The 16334-nt window shown below is 34.5% G+C and overlaps 1 protein-coding gene across 2 annotated transcripts in view; it reads right to left on the reverse strand.

Moving 5' to 3' along the window:
• Positions 1 to 1013: 1013 nt before the first annotated feature.
• The window catches only part of Rerg (RAS like estrogen regulated growth inhibitor), a 119485-nt gene continuing 104164 nt past the window's right edge, over positions 1014 to 16334 (reverse strand). For both annotated transcript variants that reach the window (XM_046436303.2, XM_046436304.2), the window contains exons 3-5: positions 14015 to 14071; positions 4251 to 4324; positions 1014 to 2747 (exon numbers count right to left, since the gene is read on the reverse strand). In XM_046436303.2, coding sequence (XP_046292259.1) covers positions 2340 to 2747; positions 4251 to 4324; positions 14015 to 14071 — 539 coding nt within the window. In that variant the 3' untranslated portion in view covers positions 1014 to 2339. The remainder of the gene's footprint in view (positions 2748 to 4250; positions 4325 to 14014; positions 14072 to 16334) is intronic.

Raw genomic sequence — 16334 nt, forward strand, 5'->3', positions numbered from 1 at the left:
TACTAAAAATGAATCACAGCTGAGTTTTCTAACTTAGTCCTTTAATAGGTAGTTGGTTGCAAGACTATGAATTTTTGGCATTTTATTCTTATTTCCTATTCCTTTACTCCTTTCCTTTCTATTCTTCTCTTCTGATATCCTCTCTTTTTCCCCCTAAAAATTACATATGTGGCCATATAAATTCCTTTAAATTCTCACACTTACCATCAACTTTCATGTCTCCATGAAATGTGCCTACAATATTCTTTGCCTACGATATTTTCACCATTTTTCTTTCTTAAATTTTTCTTATATATTCCTTAAAGTTCAGGTCTGACACCATCCAGTCGACAAACTTGTATTGAATTGTGTATATGATATATATACATCACAATGCATAGACACTGCTGATGCTGATAATAACCCCTTAATCACTATTCTTCATATCCACTTTTGTTAAATGTCTTGGTTGTCTGCCTTCCCAAGTTTACTTTCTCAATGAGTTTGGAATAGGAGCATTCCTTACTCATATCAAGATACTTCAGGCAATTGAAAAGGTTCTAACTCATAGACTAAATTTCTACTTTTAATTTTTCTTGCTATATTCATATATATATATATATATTCCTTTATCTTCATACCTACAGTTCAAGGGTAAGAACTACATAGTGGGTAGTAGTGTGGACTGTACAGTCTGAGTCTTTGACCCTCTGAGTTCAAATCCTGGTTCTACCCACTAAATTCTGTGTAGATGCAGCTGCATTACTTTGTTCCCCTTATGACTCTTTGTCTTTAACTGTGATCATTGTAATACTCTTTCATAGGGTGATTGTGATGATTTGGGGGAATAATATATAACATGCCTAAAATAGCACCTAAGCACTCTAAAAGTAGCAGCTATAATTATCAACAGGAGCTAAATTTTAAAAATAGGGCCTACTTGATTTTTCAACTCTGCAATTCAATTGCTCCCTCAAGTGTCTCCTAAAATTACAAAATGTTTCATGTTTTTATTATAAGAAAGACTGCCAAAATTTGAAAATTATGCTTTTTATTATAGTCACATAAAATAAAGTCAGTTACACCAAGTTGTCCAAATACATGGTGAACTAAAGCTTCCAACACTTACAAATTTTATACATATATCTATGCATTTACAAATACATACATATGTAAAAGATATATATTTTCTTCTAAAATAAAGTGCCCAAATGTTGATATATGGGGGCATAAGAGGGAGAAGAGAGTTATAAAGCCTTGTTAGTTATAGGCTGTACTTTTATAAGAATCTGTTTTATGCACATTTATTCAGATATAATGAACTCAAATCATCTGTTCTTTTCTGAATTCTTCTAAGTGAATTAATTTACCTAAAATTTTAAAGAAGTCATGTGGTCATCTTAATGAAGCAGAAGCTTCTTTTTCTGATGTGGCTGGCACAGAGCCTTGGCTTCCCTACAGAGGGGTGTTAAACTCCATTCCTAATTACCCTGTTGTTTGGATTATTGTCTTTCTGCTAGGGTGATAAACAAAGTGAGAAACAATCAGGCATCTCTAAGACTAACTCCTACATGCATGCAATGAAATTAGAATTTGGTGAAAAGATTGCTAATGTTTTACATCACCTTGGGTTTGAGGAGAAAGCTTTATCAAGATTTGAATAGTGGGTCTTGCTGCCTCTGTTATTACAGAGGTGTATAAGCCAAGCAAGAAGAATCAGGGCATAATGGTTAATATGTCATTGAGATAATCAACTCAAATTGAAATGAACTCTATTACAGTGAAAAACCTTCACGAGTTCATGTTTCAAGGTAAGAACAAATTGCAGGGTTAAAGAAAAACTCAGTGATTTAAGATAATTCAGAAAATCCTCACTTCAGAAAGGAACTGAGTTCTAGTCTTAGCTCCAACAGCTCAGCTGTCCTTATGGTGTTTTTACTTTATTTTCTGCTATCTCAGACATTTATGATGATCATTGGTAGTCTTTGACAAGAAATGGAATTTAAAATTTAATTTAAAATGCCTCTGAAAAGACTAACTTGTTTAAGCAATGTGGAGATGCCTAAAAATAGCTGAATATGAGCCCAGCCATTTCTCAATTTCTGGTAGCTACATCTTCAAGCTGTAGCGGAGTGGATCCTATGCAAGCAGGAAAGGGAATAATTGTCAGCATTGAAACTGCACAAGACACTCTAAAACCCCCAACATATGAAAGGTGGGGAACAATGAGAAGCCCAGACAATTCCTCTAGTCAAAACAAGGAGTGGGGTATTTCATTTCATTTTTGGAAGGAAAAAAGAAGGGCACAATTTCCAATGACCCAATCCACCTCTGCAGTGCCTCTGAAAGACCAGAGCGGCCTAACTACTGATTTTGGTGAGCATCTTGTTGATGGCCTGCTTGACATGTGTGGTGGAGCTGCGTCTCCTCGTCTTGCCCTGCACCATCCTCCGGCGACGCACCTCTCGACATAACTCGTAGAAGATCTCTGTGATGTTCCCTTCTCCAGTGCAGGCAGAACACTCATAAAAAGCACATGCTAATTCTGTGGCCAGCTTCTCCCCTTCTTCTGTACTCACTTGTCTGGAGTGGTCCAAATCAGCTTTGTTTCCAACCAAGATTAAAGTCACATTCTTGGGCTTTTTGATCTCATCTAGGATGTTCTTCAGTGGTAGCACTTCCTCAAAACTTCCTCGGTCAGTAATGTCATAGACCAGCACAAAGCCTTCCCCCCATCGCATGTGCCCTTCTCTCTGAATGGTGTCTTCCTGTAGGCCAAGAAAAAATAGCAGCTCAGAAAATTGGAGGTGATCACAATGCATAGACACTGCTGATGCTGATAATAACCCCTTAATCACTATTCTTCATATCCACTTTTGTTAAATGTGTTGGTTGTCTGCCTTCCCAAGTTTACTTTCTCAATGAGTTTGGAATAGGAGCATTCCTTACTCATATCAAGATACTTCAGGCAATTGAAAAGGTTCTAACTCATAGACTGAATTTCTACTTTTAATTTTTCTTGCTATATTCTTACTTTTATAATCACAAGAACTATTAATAAATTATACCCTTGGTTGAGCATATTGCTATTGAGACTTTTTCTCATCACAATTGAAAATTAATAAATTAATAATAGACAAGTGGTTGTTACCCCAATATTTAGGTGTCAGAATTAGAGCCAAAATTCAGCAAGATGTACCCTCTCCCTTTTTTGGTTTCTTTGTGTGTTTTAATCTCCTTTTTTTATTGAAGACAATTAGGGAAAGAAAGAGTCCAACTTTAAGGTGGGCCTTTTTTTTCCCCCTATGCCAATACCCCAAATATGTCACATAGTACCAATAATGATGGAAACTTATTGAAGTGATTCTTCATGGGAAGGTATACCTATAATTTGAGAAAGCATTGCCTTTAAAGGTTCAAGTGGTTTCTGGAGGCTGTGGCCTCTCTCAGTAGGCTCAGAGTGTGAAGGTCAGAGCATAAGGAGATGGTGATGAGAAGTAAATGTGTGAAATTCATTTCAAGAACATTTCATGGATTAAACTCTTCAATTCAAGTCTTGTTGGAGTCACAGATTATTGACAAAGGACCATGGAAAACTCCAGTTTCTTAACTCATCCCACTGGTCATTTCTATACAAAGATATGAAAAATTGTGTTCTATATGTGTAATAAGAATTGTAATGCATTCCGCTCTCATGTATTTAAAAAACTAAAATCAATTTAAAAAAAGAATTAAACCTATCTATGAATCATTTCATCGTTTCAGATCTAACTGACCTCAAATTAGATTTACAAAGAAAATATTTCAGGAGAGAGTTCCAAAATAAAGCATTTTGAAGCAAACAGACAAATTTATATATGGCCAGAGAAGTCAATATATACTATATACTTTCTCTTAAAGGGTTACCTTGCATATTAGCATATAAAACCTCTGCAAACTATCAGTAAAGGCACTTGTTTAAGTATATCTAAACATTTAAAAATACATTTGACCATGAAAAACTTATTATCCTGCTAAGCCACCAAACAGGTGGGAGATTCCAACCTGGACAATATATGAATATTACAGTATTTTCAAAACCTTCTTGAAGCACAGGGAAGTTTACATAAACATTATACACAGGCTCTTAGAAATGTGTTAATATATAAAATTGTAGAAATAAGTTTTTAGTTATGCAAAAGTTACTTGAATGACATGCCTCAATTTTGTGCACATTATTCATGTCTTTTTTTATTTGATGCAGAAAATATTTTAGTTCAATTTCTATTCACCTGACCAGCAGTATCAAGGATCTCCATGGAAACAACTTCGTCATCGATGGTTGCTTGGTGTCGGTAGGTTGATTCTGAGAGAATGAGCAAATAAAGAAGACAAACAGGTAAATAAATGCAAGATTTAATTTGATCCTTAAAATGAGAAATTAGGCATGGAGCAGCATATCTGTCTTGTAGTACAGGGGATTGTGCAAGCTAGAGAAGCAAAGAAGAATGTGCAAGAATGTAGCATCTTTGTACTCACAGAGCTTCAGGCATAATTCCTAATGAGCCACTACTTCAGGGCATAGAATGTGAGAGCTCTCTTTGTTTCCTTGATCCTCTGTCTGCTCCTCTTAAGGTTCCATTTTATTCCATTTTGAGGTCAGTTCTCTATAGTCTCTTTTCTATCTCAATAAACTGAGGCTTCTATTTTCTAGAATGATAAGGTGGTTTTCCACAAAATGGATTTGGTCATGATGCCCCTAAATGTCCAGTTTCTGTAAAGCTCTGTTAATTTATTTTCCTAACAAAGTTACATACAATCAGAAACTAATATTTTCTTTCTAAACCTCAACCCAATAGATATTAGAGGGAAGTGGATAGATCTTACCAAATGATGTAAAACATGGGAAACACTTGGGGCAGTAATAGACAGGTGGGACCCAGTGTTTGTAGTTGACAAGGAACAGTAACCCATATTAGAGGTGGGCTGGGAAGCTTGGAAGAGAAAAGGAACAATGCAGATTTCTCTCATTTATGTTGCCTCTTCAAAGCAGGATGCAGTAGCTACTCAGTATCAGCTGATGTGGGTCAAGAGCAGAGTGGTACCCAAGCTGTGAGCAGGTGAAGAGAAGTTAGCAGGTGTAAGAAGACTAGGTAAGCTTGAATGTAACCCTCATCACATAAGTGAAAACCAAAGGTAAAAAACAAGCGCTTTATATGAAAACTAGAACAACTGAAATAAAGGAATCAATAAATAATTGGCAGCTGATGAAAATCAGGAGGAGGAACTCTCCCAGAAGGTCTCAGGAAGTGATAATAAGAAAACTGGAAGCTGAAAACTTAATAGGAAGTATGGTCAATACAATTAGAAATTTCGTTCTTTATAAAATGAACCTCAAAGACAGAAGAAGAAAATACACAGAGATGTGGAAATATTCAAAGTTGTAATGAGTAAGAATTTCCCTGGATGAGAGTCATTGAAATACTTCAGATCAAAATGACTAATGGAATATGTGAGGAAAAGGTTTTCAATCTAAATTTCAGTGAAATTTAAGATATAAATGGAAAAGAAAAAAAATCTAAAGAGATTTAGAGAATAAAAGCTCTTCACCTACAAAAGGATATGACTCAAATTTGACATTGGACTTCTTAGAAGTGACACTGGATTTATGACATCTATGGCATAAAAGAAAATAACAAAACTATACCAAAAGCAGTCCACAGTTACAATTCCATGTGATTCTAATATATTATATCAGGGTGGAGGTGAGGAGAAGACCTGGGAGGCAGGTGTGAGTAAACACACTTATTTCAGAAGACAATAAAATACAGAAAAAGTTAAAAAAAAAAGCAAAAGAGAATAATTTTTAAAATATATAAGAAAATAAATAAAATACAAAATATCATGAGAGAAAAAGTATAACCTTTTATGAGAAATTATTCTGACTCCATTAACTAGTAGTACAAAAGTAACAAGAAGAAAACAAAATAATAATATATATTTGAACATAGATTCAAAACTTATAAATAAAATATTATCCAATTGAGTTCAACAGTTTAATAAATATATTATGAAAATAGCATTTATTTCAGGAATGGAAATAGTGTTTAAATATTATCAACACAATTTAATATATTAATGAACTAAAGAAGACAAATCACATGACTGACTATCAAGAAGAAAAATACTTTCCTCCCTATATCTCATTATCAATTTAAGATTTTTAAAAATATTCAGAAAACTAAGAATAAAAGGAATTCCCTGACATGAAAAAAAAATGTTACATATAAAACCCCACAGCATACATAAAATAAATGGACTAAGTATACAGATTGTCTTCAAACTCTTAAGCAAGGAAATTATGTGCTATACAAAAATATAATCCAACATGGACTACAAATACTGGATAATTCTTTTTTTTCCTCTGTTTTTTTTTTGTGGTGCTGGAATTGAATCCAGTGCTTTGTAAATTCGAGGCAAGCACTCTACCAACCGAGCTATATCCCATTGTAAGGCATTCTGCTGTCATATATAACAAATTAAAATAAAAATACACACACAATTTTAAAAAAAACACTGGACAGTATAAGATAGGAAAAAATAAATAAGAGACATAAGTGTAATGGGAGTCCACTTTTCGATCTGGGTACAAACCTTGATGCTTGATCATGATTGACTTATTTTAAACCTGTCATGATTGTTTTCCCCTTTCTTCCTCTTCTCCTTACCCTCCCTAACAGTGGGGGAAAGGGAAATGAGATGAACATTTTTCCTGTCCCAAGCTAAGCTGTCATGTCCTTCACTGCCTGGAAGAATGTCACTGCCCACAAGAATAAACAAACTCTAGACCTGGGAACTGGAGCAATGGCTTTCTCAAGGACAGCAGATTGACACTAATTAATTCTATCTACTCATAATATTTGGATCCCCACCCTTTATTCCTCTTTTAAAATCCCTGCGTTCCCTCTAGCAGGGAGAATCACAGCTTCTGGGACAGGAGTCCTCTGCTTCTCCTTTGCTAGCAAAACAACAAAACATTCTTCTTTATATCAAAACTTGTTCTCATTTTTGGATTGGAAATGGAAACAAGGACTGAGCTTTTAGTATCATAAGGGTGGGAAAGGGATTTAAAAATCAAGGCTATGAATTTGAGGTCTATCAGAATGAATCACTAAAATTCTTCTATATCAGCAAAAAACACATAGGAAATATAAATGACAAGTAACCACTCCCAAGAGCAGTAAAATAAATATCAATATCTAAGAAACAATAAAGAACAAACACAACTAGCAAAGTTCAGAACTTCATGAAAAGGCCCTAAAGATACTCGAATAGATAGGAAAATTTCCAAGAAAAGGGCATGAGCAACAATTTTTAAAAGATGTTAAATTTCCCTCAGAGTGATCTCAAATTTAATTGCAATTCAAACTCAAAGTCCAGTCAGACTTTTTGAGGAACTAAATAAGCTTATCTAAAATGATGTAATGCAAAGTAAATAACACTACCCAAAACAGTATGGTACTAGTGTCAGAATATGCAAACTCACAAAGCCTTAAATAGATGCTCATTTATATAGGAATTTAGTATATGACTGAGGTGGCACCACAAACCACCCGGGGTGGGGGAAGAATACATTGTTCCATGGATGGTAATAGGAACAACCAAGAAAGAATAGGTCACTCTATGGACCCCCTGGAGCATGCACTAAAAGTAAATCCAGATGGATTAAAGATTTAAATCAACTAGACTTGAAAAGTAAACTTAAAACAATAAGTTAAAAATATAAAAACACACACAAAATGAACTAAAAATAAACAAGTTGACTATATTAAAAAATTATGCAATACAAAATAAGCTAAAATCTGGAGAAAGTATTTGCCACATCAAATCCCCAAACTGGTAAATACCTAAACTATAGAGAAGCATTTAGAAATTAAAAATAAAAAAATATGGATGAGGAGAAAATAAATATAAGCAAAATATACAAAGAGGAAGTTTGCGGAGAGAAAGACCAAGTGTATATAAAATGATGTTTTACCTGGTTACTTACCAGAGGGAAGCTTATAAAATTATTTTACAACCATAAGAGTGGCCTAAGTTAGAAAGTTAGATAATGAAATGCTTGGTTAGATTCTAGAGAGGTTCCATGTACCAGCAATTGGAGTGTAGACTGGCTCAGCATTTTGGAGGGCAATTTAACAATATTAAATATTCATACACCCTAAGATCCTGCAACTTCCTCCCAGGCGAAATTATAAAACAAAACAAAAACCTGGTCCAGGCTCTTATAGAAGTGTTTCTCAAAGTCTAGTGTCTGGATCAGCAAAATCAGTATCAATTAGGAATGTGTTAGAAATGCAAATTCTCAGGTTCCACCCCAAACCTGGTGGGTATGGGATCCAGCAACATTATGTTCTGACAAGCCCTCCAGGTGCTTATGATGAATGATAAAGTTTGAGAACCATTGATTTAAGGCAAGGTTTTCCCTGGTGATAGAAGTAGTTCACTTTGAAGGTAACTAACTGGGTGTTTAACACAGGGAAGACGTGTTAAATGTGGCACACTAAGGAACGCTATGCAGAAAACTAGATAGATATATAACAACATACATGGACTTTATAATGTTCTGTTATAAAAATTAGAAATAGAGACACAACACAATAAAACTTATGTAAATTTAAATGAATAGACAAAAATTTATTTTTTATATATATAATAGCACAAACTGAATGTTTGAACAAAAATTGTTCTCAATGCTTTATTTATGTTAACTCATTTACTCTTCACAAACATCTCATAAAGTGTTTATTACTATTAGCTCCATTTTAGAAAAAGAAACTGAGACATAACAGGAGTAAATAATTTGCTGAAGGCCACAAAGGTGATAAGTGGTAGTAGTCAGATTTTGGACCAGGAAGACTGGCTTTGGAGTGGCTTTGGAATGTAATAGAAAACCTACATTTAGTATCAAACACACTAGAATATACTTGTGGGAAAGAGGAGCACAAGGGTGTCACAATAAGGTATACAGGGACAAATAAAACAATAATATAAAGGCTTCATATATACAATAATGGCAAAGTGCAATGAAAAGAGAATTTAACTAACATAATTACTATCTTGATCAAACTACCTAAATGACCAATCAACCAAGCAAAAGTTTCTGCTTCCACAGGGATAGGCTATGAACAAGTGCTCCTATTATTATTATTATTATTATTATTATTATTATTATTATTTTGTCTATCTATCTTTCTTCCATTTCATCCACTATTTTGCAGAATTTTAACCATAATTTTACCATAAATATAAATTCCTACCCAAAATACAAACTGTAGAAAGGAAGCTGAGTGAAGTAGCATGAACTTAGCTTCAACATAACGTATGTGCCATCCGCACTGTGCCATGATGGTCACCACAGGCATGTACCTTGTCATAGTATTTTCCAAAAGTAGTATTTTAAAATGAGATTAGGTGTATTTTGTGCTATTTTCATTCTCTTAGAACTTGCAATCTGTACACAGTATGAATGCTGATTCTCAGTTCTAGAATATTCCATCCCTATCATGAGAGATTATTAGTTTTGTATGATGGAATGCTCTAAAATTCCGTTTACAGCAGCTACTTGTCTCTAACTGTTCTCTCAATGATCTCCTTCTTCCATCTTCGGTGCCCAAGCTCAGGGAGAAGTCTGGGCAGCGTCACACGCCCTTTGGTTTTCGGCTTCACTGTTCTTTATACTGACTTTCCTTTTCAAAAGACTGGCATCAGCCCTGGAGCCTGGAAAACAGAATTCTGGGCTCTAGTCCATCTTTTTTTGCACCAAAAGTTGTCTGAGAGACAGGGCAAATTTTCTGTGTTGCTTCCATGATAAATAGGATATGTATTTCAACCACAGAAGGCCGCAGCAGGGGGGCAAATAGGATAGAATGAAAATTGTATGAAGTCGTGTGACTCTTTGGCTGTTTGTTATTGAAACAAAAAGGATGAAATGCAGGAAATGAGAGAATGTCTGCCACAGGCTTAGCAGTGGGTGGCAGTGGGGATTTCATCTAAGACCAAAACCAGTTTCACACCATTTTGAACATATTTTCTTTAAGTGTCTTTCATTAGGAACCCATTTTCTCTATATGTGAAACTCTGGAAGTACTAGCCACAGAGTCGAAACAATGTACATGCATGTGCTAGCTTCTCTGAGATAGTTTTGAAAAAATGCACTAAGTTATTTTTTTTGTAATAAATGCTGATGTTCATTTTAAAACACATGAGAAAATGTGTATGTGTCTGGATGGTGAACAGACTTTTTATTTTCTTCCTACTAACAAAAATGATAATTCGAGTCTCTGTTTTAATTTTTGAAGGGTAGGGGATTATTGTTTAGGAGGTACTTCTAAAATGAATCAAAATGTTGTTTACTGTAAAACAAATATTAGCTTCAAAATGGATTTAGGCATATTAAAAAATCTTAGTTTCACTGTGTATATGATTTAAAACCTGCATTCAGTCACATTTTTATAAGTAGAAATATATTTTGTATACTCCGAGAGGAGTTCATGCTCAAAGGGATGTTGAATGTGGTTAACTCCTACAGTAACTTAGTTGGTACTTTTTTTTTTCTTCAAATTTCAGCACTTTAGTATGGACACTAAGCAGCACAGAAACAACAGCAGTTAATAATGTTATTTATTTTGGAGTGGAAATTGCATTGACTTCAGTTCTACTGCTGGTCTAAGTAATCTTGGATAAAAATTTACTTCTTTGGACCTGCTTCCTTATTTGACAAAGAACTATTTCCAAGTTCCCTGCAGTGCTGTATTATATAGCACTCTGAGTTGGCTGAGTACTTCTGCTTTGGTATCCAGTTGAGAGAATTTGTTCTGGGTGTGTATCTCTCTTTGTATAAATCTTTCCAAGCAGAAAGAGCTGTAAGGCAGGCAGGAAGAACCACATAGGGAATCCAAACACCAGTGGGTCTAATCTGTCTGAATCCCACCCTTTTACTATGCAGATACAGAGAGCCTCCATCCATTCAAACACAATGCAATGTGCCTCCTATGCACCAGCATAGAAATTTGTGTATCAAAATGCAGTCTCTCTCCTCTCCAAATGTCTCCAACACACACGTGCACACACACACACACACACACACACACTCACTCACTCACGGGCACATACACAATTGAAGACAATCTAAGTCTCTGTGTGTATCCTCTTCTATGACTCACATTCTTAGAGGGCAATTTAGCTCTTGGAGGTAGAAATCCAGTTCTTGGTTGAGATTGTACAATATGGATTCTGTTTGTCTACAACCAGAATTTTGCAGCCATCCCCATTAGGGGTTTTCTTGGTTAGATGGTCCACATCCCAAATATTACACACTTGAGTGGTGGTTTGTTCATAAACAATTACTGGCCTTTGACAAAGATTTTATTTGTCTGCTGTGAAATGCAAAAAAAAAAAAAAAAAAAAAAAAACAGGGAAACTAAAATCATTCAATGAAAAGGATTAAATGGTTTATTTTTTTTTGTATCCTTCAAAACACTGGATATTTTTTTTAAAAAACTCCCATTTTTATGAAACAGAAGTTTAAATATGTGTAGATTTAGTTCCCTTCACTTTCTACCCCTTACATCTCTAATTGAAATTCTTATGATAGACCCTCTTTATAAAAAATCGAAACAAAATAAAACAAAAACGAACAAACAAAAACCAGTGGGCTTGCCATCTAGAAGTTTGGGACTACTACAGTAGCAAGCAATTTCTTTCTAGAATTATTTTGTAACAGTAAATATTCAAGTTTTGTTAATATGTAGAATGGTATTTATGGCTTCCAACTACATGGAGCAACAATTCTGTTACAAGTTTAAAATGCTGTCCCTTGTTTCTGAGGAAGACTGAATTCGGAATGCAAGACTATATTTTCCCCTAGCTATGTCAGTTTGCTCTGTAATGTAGCCATTGCTGTTGGTGGTTGTCTTGGACTTTTAAAATAGCCATGACTTCAACAAAGGATCTGGTCTTCTCTATAGTAATGTGAAGTTAAGCCCAGGAAATGCTAATTTCTCTTGAATCAAATGAATTGGAGTCTCCTTTATGGCAGAACATTAGTGGTTTCTAGTGGTGTGCACACCCACACAGATCCCAGTCTCCAGAGTGAAATCTAAAGGAAACCATCACCTGGGAGTGAGTCATGCACCTGTTACTCCTGAAGTCCTAGGACAGAGCACTCTTGTTGCCTAGTAGCCACAGTACTCTCCTAGCAGAGCTGAGCGAGGGCACTCAGAGAAATCTTGCCATTCTCAGTGATGAAGCCTGCATTGCCAGCAATGGAAGCAGGCTGGTTCTATTAATAGCAGTTGTTTTTCAGAATGAATAAAACAAAAGGAAAATGGTCCACCTAAGACTAATTAAAAATAATAGCATTAGTTACTGGAACATATTCAGAGCAAGAGCAAAAAATGATTATGAGATCCTTTTTAGAGCATTTCATCTTCATTGAGATGTGTGAGTATAACAAATAATTAGTATTTTTTAAACTCCTGTTGATCATTGAGATTCTCAGATAATCTCTGTAAACTTATATAAATAATGAAAATATAAGAAGACAACAGGTGTCTACTTAAGTGAGGAAAGCAATAAAAAATAATTTTTAAAAAACAGGTGCATTTTTAGATCCAAATAGATCATCTTAAATTTAGTGTGTCTATATTTAAAAAATATGTTGAAAAATTTTGATGAACAAAATATTTAAAAGAAAAATCCTAGAAGAAGAATAAATGCAGAGAGATATGCTAGGTTAAAAACTTGAATAGCATAAAGATATGAATCTTCTAAAAATAATTTTTAGTTTTACTGCAATTCCAATCAAAATCATATCATATTATGACAGTTTTGAAAACTGACCTGAAAAAAATACACTGGAGAAAGTAGCCAAGATGATTTTGTAAAACACAGTAATGAAATAAAATTTCTTAGTAATGCTGAGTAGTAAAATATTGCATACAAATATCAAGAGTGTACTATTGAATGTGATGTGAAAAGCGAATCTAAATTGTGTCCTATCATAAATGATTTACTACACAAAGACAATACTGAAAGTAATGTGGGGAAGATAGGAGTTATTTAACTATGGGAAAATTGCTCAAATATTTGGAAAAAAATGTTTGGTCTTCACCTTGTACTTCTCACTCAAGTAAGTATTGAATAGACTTAAAAATTAAATATTAAAAAATAAACTGCAGAAGCATTCATTATTTCCTGTTCAGTCCTCCTTTACAGCATCATCTGATATATATCTATTTACTTACTGATTCTTTTCTTTACTAGACTGTTAGCAGGAAAAAAAAAAAAAACAGAGGTTTTTCTTTTTTTTGCCAATGAATTTATCTGCAGTATCTGAACATGACTGACACACAGAAGGCAGTTCATAAATATTTGTCAAATGAGTAAATGAAAATAATAAGGCACAAGAGAGAAAGAAGGCTCCCCTTTAAGCTGAACATATGTAACCTTGGAGTGATAACAAAAACCAAACCAAAACAAAAGAGCTCAGAAATAGTCTGCCCACACTTTATGCATAAACATTATTGTTACTTTCAAGATCCGCAGACCACACATTTTGCATCTTTATTTAAACACATTTTAGTCTGATTCATAGGAGAGAAGAATTGGTGGGAGGACATAGTTTATTCTTACACTTTCCCCAAATTGGTATTCAGAACTTTGGGATTTTGTTAAACTGCCTTCAGCTTGCCATTCTACCCCACACCAAATTTGCTTTGTCTGTTTTTTTTTATTTTTTTCTCATTGGAGTGAGGCTCTTTTTTGATGGGCGGGCATCATATTGCCACTTCCTTATGTCTTAGGTTTAACTTAGTCTCTTCATTTTCACATTAAAATCTTGCAGGGTTCTAAGCATATACAACATGAAACACAGCTCTTGCCTCTTAGAGAGATTCTTTGCATGATATGATAACTATCTTACTTCCAAAGCAGCTGCAAGGGGCTTTAAAATGTCATAATGGAAGATGATAGAAGGAAACAAAATTTGACCTACCGAGGGTGGGATCATATTCCCAGATGAACCGTTTGGTCAGAAATCTCACTACAAGAGCTGTGGGGGGGAAAAAGAACAGCATGTCAATCAAATTTGTGCATTTGATAGAGTTCTTAATCTTCTAAAGAAAGGGAAAAGGTTTATACAACTTTATATGCATTTAGTATTTCTGTAGTGAATATAATCCCAATAAATTTATGTTTATTTGAATACTTTTTCAATTTCATATTGAGGCCTAAAACTGAAATCATGTTGTAATGTGTTTATTATACATTAATCAACAGCTTAGATGTGTACCTTCAGTCAAAGGGTTAAAAACAAAAATATCACCATGTGACAATGCTCATCATACAAAATTTTTAGCAATACAATGATTTCAGATAAAAAGAATCAAAATAGAGGTGTCCAAAGTTTAAATACCGATAAAGAGTGAACAAAATTATGTCATTTGCAGGAAAATGGATGGAACTAAGAGAGCACAATGTTAAGGGAAATAAGCCAGACTCAGAAAGGCAGTATCATGTGGTTTCTCTCTTATGTGAAAGCTAGAGGAAAAAGATAGATAGATAGATAGATAGATAGATAGATACATACATACATACATACATACATACATACATAAAAATAGATCTCTCCAGGCATATGGCACATGCATGTAATCCCAGATGTTTGGGAGATTGAGACAGGAGGATTTAAAGTTCAGGGTCAACCTCAGCAATGTGGCTAGGTCCTAAGCAATTCAGTGAGACCTTGTCTCAAAAAAAAAAAAAAAAAAAAAAAACAGGTTTAGGATGTAGCTCAGTGGTTTAGTGTCCCTGGGGCTTAATCCCTAGTACCAATACATACATACTATGAAAGTAGAAGGGAGACCAATACAGTAGGGAAAAGCAGATAGAAGGGAGTATTGAGGAGTGAAATTGATCCAATTATATTATATGCAAATACTAATATGCCAGAATGAAATCCACTATTCTGTAGAGTTAATATGTACCAATAAAAGAAAGATTGACAATCATGAGTTAAAATCATGATAAGTTTTACTATAATGGAAAGATCACAAGCTAGTATTGTAGATTATAAAAACATAGATATTCAAAATTAAGAATCTACTGAAGATTCATTAAAGCTCCTCCAAAATAACATTGATGAAATACAGTCAGAGCCAGGTCTGGAACTGTCCTAAGCACTTTACATGAAGGAATGTCTCAAACCTCATTCCACCCCTGAGGCAGGTACTATGTCCCATTTTTTAGATAAGGAAACTGAGGCCCTGAGAGGCTAATTCAGTTGCACTCATCTAACTAGTTAGTGTCTGAGTCAGGATTTGAATTCGGGAAATTTGTTTACAATGATTATAATGTATCCATTGTATCCAACTGATTTTAAATCCTAGGTCACCTGAACCATATTTCACTGGAATATGGGTTGGAGAAAAAATTCGGAGTATATGGACTCTATTGTCCTTAAAAATTGATGGGACATATGCTGAACATTTTCCTATACTTGTATTAGAGTTGATTAATACTGGTTGTTAATACTAGGAAAGATTTCAAAGGGGTCATCACAGATGCTTTGAATATGGACTGAAAACATTGGATCCTTTTTCTAGAAACATGTACATACAATTTGGCATGAAATTACAGCAGACTTTCAAGCCCTCTGGAGACCCTTGATGGTCTCCCTGGGATTCCACTGACCTTAACTAAAGAATCAATGTCTATCATTTTCTAGTTTTAAAATATTGGTTATTAGTGCATTTTTATTTTTACTGAAATGCCTTGAATGTAGTAGCCAAAAGATACTCTTGAAGAAATAATACTAATTAGTTGAAGATTATTGCTATTCTTTGTCTGTTGTCACTTTTAGGAATAACAGGGTTTTTGCCTGCTATCCTAGTGTCTCATGTGGGAGATGACAGTGAAAACTGAAATGAGGACTTTATAAAAGAGACCATAGCCACTGGAGACTAAAAGTAGCAGTGTCCTTTCTAATTACAGAGTGTGAGGCTGGATTTGAGCCGAATCTCTGCAGAGCCTAAAGTAGCAAGGCCACTGACCCTATAATCCTTCCCACAGTGAGCCTATCTGTGGTTTGATCTGCAATGTTCACAGTCTGTCGCTGTTCATTCTCTGGAGACTGGGATTTTAATTTTTTTTTAATATATGAAGTAGTAAATACAGACAGATTTTTTTCTCTTTTTAAAATTAGCAATGTTAGTAAACATAACTGCCCATGGGATTCAAAGAGTTTCATCTTTTGTTAGAATATGTAATTTTAACTATGAAGAATGTAACCTAGAGAAAATAATTGTTTGTCATCT

The sequence above is a fragment of the Marmota monax genome, unplaced genomic scaffold (genome assembly GCF_021218885.2).
Source record: "Marmota monax isolate L192 unplaced genomic scaffold, Marmota_monax_Labrador192_F-V1.1 WCK01_AAM20220418_F8-fsc00012, whole genome shotgun sequence".
Lineage (NCBI taxonomy): Eukaryota > Metazoa > Chordata > Mammalia > Rodentia > Sciuridae > Marmota > Marmota monax.